The sequence below is a fragment of the Alosa sapidissima genome, chromosome 5 (assembly GCF_018492685.1).
Source record: "Alosa sapidissima isolate fAloSap1 chromosome 5, fAloSap1.pri, whole genome shotgun sequence".
Classification (NCBI taxonomy): Eukaryota; Metazoa; Chordata; class Actinopteri; order Clupeiformes; family Clupeidae; genus Alosa; species Alosa sapidissima.
Window position 1 is genome coordinate 19,704,096 of NC_055961.1, and position 5,285 is coordinate 19,709,380.

Here is a 5,285-nt window from a genome sequence, read left to right on the forward strand (position 1 = left end):
CTGGCTATTATCCATTAATCTGTCGGCTATAGTGGGCTAATTGAAACCGAGAGAATGGTCAATTAACACTCCCTACATATAACTCTGCAGTGCCAGCGACCCGCTCATTTCTGTGAATGAACAGTGTACGATTTCATTCATGCCTTTTCCAGTCATTCATTACTGCGCTGTAGCCTATCGTCGGAGTTCAGTGAAGACAGAAAAAAAATCTTGTCAATGAAAGACCTGACGTCAGCGGCGCTGCGATGACTTTTGGATCACATGGGTAGACGTGTCCAGATATATAAATATATATTGAAGTTGCTGTCTTCAGAAGAAAAAAAAGAAAAACATCGCGAATAACCTACAGTAGACGAAGCACGATCATCCTACCTGTGACATCACACTGCTGTAACTCATAAGTTTTTTCTAGCCGAATAAAAAACAAGTTCTTTCACAAATCGCTTTAAAACGGATAGCATTGTCCTCTCATTTCTCAGCCATGGTTGTGCACTAAGAAAGGGGAAACGCAAAGTTACTCCGGTCCTACTTCCTTCCCCCAGATTCAAGGTGAGTAAAAGCATGATTTTTGACGTGTTACGGTACTTCAAGAATTTACCTCACATCCAGTCGAAAAGCTCTGTAAAATGTGTAGGCTACTTTCCGTGAAATGCAGATGATGCCTAAATGTATGACTGTATTTTAACAGTTTGTCCATTCACGGAAATGTTACATGGACAGTAGAATTAAATCAGCATAGAATGTGTGAATACGGCTTGGGGAAAGTTATGAATGAACGTATTTTGTAGGCGAATGTAAAGGAATTCCATAATGTGTAACTGAAACGGGTAGGCTAGATTTTTATGAACAGGTTATGTCTCGGCAGCCTAATTTAACGTCCCTCATTCAACATACGGATGACAAAACGCTATTGCATTTTGTTGGAAATACTGTTTTTTCGGTCATTTCTTAAACTCTATGATTTGGCACGAATCACTAAATGGACTTGTGGTTATTCCCACAGATCCCCTCTTCAGTTTTATCACCATTAGAACATTCCAGCGGTAAATTATAGCCCCGCATTTACCTCCTGAACAAGACAAATAGCGTACGCGTGGCTACCTGTGACACTTAAGATATAAGACCTCTCACGAGTGACTCCACATTCGTAAATGGAATATTGATTTTGCAGTCTTTAAATCACAGCGTCTCTCCTAGCAAAGCAAGACAAAGCCCTTTTACTCCCACGGGGAAAATCTGAAAAACTGCATAGTAGCAAGTGTCAAACAGCCAGGGAGACCATTTAGCACTATTATTATTATTATTATTATTATTATTTTTATTATTATCATCATTATCATTATTATTAGTATTATCACCCTTGTTTTTCATATTATTATTGTTGTGATGTAGTTGTTGCAGTTGTTGTTGATGTTGATATGAACAGTATTTAACAATGAACAATACATGAGAGAATATTCATTTCTGTGTGTGTGTGTGTGTGTGTGTGTCTGTGTGTGTGTGTGTGTTTCCCTCTCTGCCTCTGCAAGGTGCTTGTCCTGTCCCCTCTGCCTGTTGCCCCAATCCTCCCAGTTCCGCACTGTCATGACCAGGTGTCACCGCTCCTCCTGCACCTCACTTCTGCTCTTAGCCCTCCTCAGCGTCGCCCCCCAGCTGCCCGCCAGCGCCGCCACTCTGCCCGCCAGCGACAGCCCCTCCAGCAGCAGCGCCAGTGGCATCAGTGGCCCTCATGACATCCAAGTCCAGCAGCTGGCACAGGCGGCAGCAGCCATGGTTGGGCAAGGCGCCATCAGGACGCACCGCAGAGGGGGCGGCGATGACGAGAGCGGCGTCCGTGGCGTGCTGGCCGCCTCGGAGCGGAGCTCGCCACCCTCCCCAGACGTGAGTGCAGCCTGGGCACTGGCCTCCCTTTTGATGGACTCGATAGACCATCCGAGGAAAGAGGTGGAGGTGGAGGAGGAGGAGGAGGAGGAGGAGGAGAGGGGGCCAGAGAGGGAGCGTGCGGCAGACTCAGATGGCGATGACAAGGGCATTAGTCAGGAGGGAGTCGGCAGAGAGCAGCTGGGATATACTCAAGAGCGGATGAAAGAGGAGGAGGAGGAGAGCATGGAGACGCTGAGAGAGCAGGTCAACATGGCCGCTCGCGAGCTGGCGGATTACAAAGGCCCGTCGGACGAACGTGGGCAGCAGTGGGGAGAGGTGGAGAGAGATCAAAACTCAACTGTGACCCAAAAGGGGAGTCAGCTGAGGGAGGGGGTGGTGGCTGAGAAGGTGAAGGAGGAGGAGGAGTTGAGGGAGGAGGAGGAAAGGAGTTTTGAAAGGCAGGTAGACAACATGGCCAACGACCTGTCCAAAACCAGCACAAACAGGGATGCTGGCAAGCTCCAGCGCGAGACTAGAGGCTACTTCCAGAACATTGACCTGGGCCTCCAGGACAATGAGATTCTTCCGCCACTGAAGGGTTACAAGGCGTACAACCAGCAACTGGCCCAGGCCACCAAGAAGCTCAAGTGGCAGGAGGACAAGACGAAAGAGCCACCAGCGGCGGTGGCGGCCGCAGCACCAGGCTACGAACGGAACTTCATGGACGACTTTGAGCAGGTGGCGGACGAGGATGAGGATGCGGCGCGGGAGAATGAGGAAGCGCGTGCACGGGCGGAGCAGGAGGAGCTGCTACGTCAGCAGGCGGAAGCAGAGGCAGCGCGGGACGAGGAGCAGCGCCTGGCCGACATCGCCTCCGACATGCTCCTGGAGTACATGGACCGCAAGCAGCAGACGTCCTTCACCAAGCAGCGGCAGAAGGCCAGCATCCTGGGTAACATGGCCGAGGACAAGCGCTCCAACGAGGTGGAGAGTGACGATGACGACGGAGACATGGACCTCCAGACCATCGACCGGCTGATCGAGATCTCCAGCAAGCTGCACCTGCCCGCCGACGACGTCGTGGAGATCATCAGCGATGTCGAGGAGAAGAAGAGGAGGAAGGACAACCCCGCGGTCAGTGTCCCTCGCTTCCGGCCCCTCGTGGCCCCCTCGAGACCCCAGACTCCGCTCTACAAGTATTCCCCACCCCCCGCCCCCCCAAAAATCTCCAAACCCTCCAAACCCTTCAAGAGCGTCAATCCGTACAAAAAATGGTACAAGGAGAAGGGCAAATCCAAGGTGTTCAAACAGGATTACTGGTTTAAGCCGGCCAAACAATTTATGGCCTATCCTTCTTATCCATATTACCAAAAGCCATATCGAGCCTATTACCCTGTATACTTCCCCCCACCTAAGCCTCGCCTCTATTCAAAGCCAGCATTTGCATACGATTATAACTTTGAGGACTCACTGGACTATGGCATCAAGCCGCCCAAGCGCAGAAACATGAACAAACTTAAGGGGAAGGGGCAGAGCTGGAAGGTTATGCCTATGGGGCCCCCTTCCCCGTACATTTCCAATTACATTATGCCCCATCCTCGGACATATTACTCTCTCCCCATGCCAAAACCACAGCCCCCGGCCAACAGGAGACCTGCGTCGTCCTACTATTACCCCCAAGATTACGATAACGTGGATCTGGGGGAACAGCAGGAAAACGATGAAGAACTGGAGAACTTTATAGAGAAAATATACTTTCACCGTCGAATCTTTTAGTGCAATCTGACCGCTGAGATAATAAAGGAGAGATCAGAGCTTGGTATGAGGGGGAGGGGGAATTGAATTGATTTATTTTTTTGGTTAATGTAAATGTTGTTATAGTTATGATGGTTTCAGGTTTCATTCTTGATTTAGTCAGTATTTTTAAAAACAAATCAGGACAGGATGAGATGTCATTCACATGTTGAATCCTCTTTTATAAACATTCCATTCTCTCACAGTTTACACGTTTTTTCGGTGAGAGAATGCTCTGCTGTATGCATCATGACATGCAAGGGGGAGAGAGAGTTCACTGTGGTCTGGCTCTCAATCACTTGCACATAATGGAGTCTTTGGCATACTGCATGCAAGAGACTTACGTTTACACATACAGATGATTTTTGTTTCATCATCATTGAAAATGTGATACTACCCAAATGTTCATACCAAAAGTATCGCATTTTTTAAAACCATTATTTTTTCCCCCCTTGAACAGCACTGAGGGAGTTATATTATAACATATGCCATTTTTTCCTGTTGAAATATTGTTATATGTTGCAAATTACAATGTAACACTCATCTGAGTTGTTTTGAGTTTCTCTCGTACAATGTACTCTTTTGAATATGATTTTGAATATGATTCAGCAGCCTATACAAAATTGTATTGCCTATATGAATATTCTCCATTGATAATCAATGCTTTTATGGAATTGAATTGAAACTTTGTACTTTGTTGTACTGCACTGTCATTTAAGTTTATGTTAATTATTTATTGCAATTTCATCACTCATTTATCCACTCTTTTAACTCATATCTGCTATCATTTGCCATTGCAAGTTCACATGAAGTCCTGAAATAAATAATGTATTGCGCCAGATATCTTAATCTTTCATATTTCCTGTCTTTATAGGCCCATTCAAAGAAATTATGTTTACACTGTCATTTTGCCAACAAGTACAGAAATCTTGTTTCCATGATCAAAAGAAATCTTTGTAAAATACAGTGGGGAGAGAAGTGGAGCTTGGAGATCCGTGGGAGGTTAGAGTTTGCACGTGTGTCTGTACTTGCATCTTTAAAAAAAAAGAATACAAAAAAAATCAATCAAAGAGAAAATATTTTTCCTTTGAATATATGTGATCAGAAATAATAATAAAAAAAAATAATAAAGAAAGAACATTTCTAATGATGACTACTAGTGTCTGAAAAAAGTGAACAAGTCCAGTCTTGTGAGAGGAGTTTTGTTGTTGATGTCAACTTCCAGATTGTAAGTTGCACAGTGTCCAATAAACAAGTGTGTGCTATGTGTAAATAAAAGCATGATGATGACTAGTTTTGCTATATGACAGAAAAAAATAAAGTCAATTATTTTATTAAAGGTCAATTTTTAAAATGCCTTCGTGGAGATTGTTGAATGATTAGCAATGCCTCAACACTGCCGACAATATGCTGACAATAATTGACTGCAGCACTCAGACTACAACCATGCTCCATGATTGAATGGAGCGAAAATTCCATTATAATTAGCAATGGTATTCATAGGTGTCTTACAAGAACAACTTTTAAAATAATGGTGATCAACATGATGCTATAAATAAGTTTGGACAAATGAGACAGTTGATGTCAAAGGTCCTAAGGTGGACCCTGAAGAGCTTGAAATGACAAGA

The 5,285-nt window shown here is 45.0% G+C and overlaps 1 protein-coding gene across 2 annotated transcripts; it reads left to right on the forward strand.

Annotated features, from left to right (window-relative positions):
- Positions 1-330: 330 nt before the first annotated feature.
- On the forward strand, positions 331-4,498 carry si:dkey-175g6.2 (neurosecretory protein VGF). Of its 2 annotated transcripts, none has more exons than XM_042093820.1 (2): positions 331-549; positions 1,530-4,498. In XM_042093820.1, the coding sequence occupies exon 2, from the start codon at positions 1,585-1,587 to the stop codon at positions 3,637-3,639; it is 2,055 nt and encodes a 684-aa protein (XP_041949754.1). In that variant the 5' UTR covers positions 331-549; positions 1,530-1,584; the 3' UTR covers positions 3,640-4,498. The 2 variants fall into 2 exon arrangements, with proteins under 2 accessions (XP_041949754.1, XP_041949753.1); XM_042093819.1 differs by having other exon boundaries at positions 331-535; positions 1,526-4,498.
- Positions 4,499-5,285: the final 787 nt, after the last annotated feature.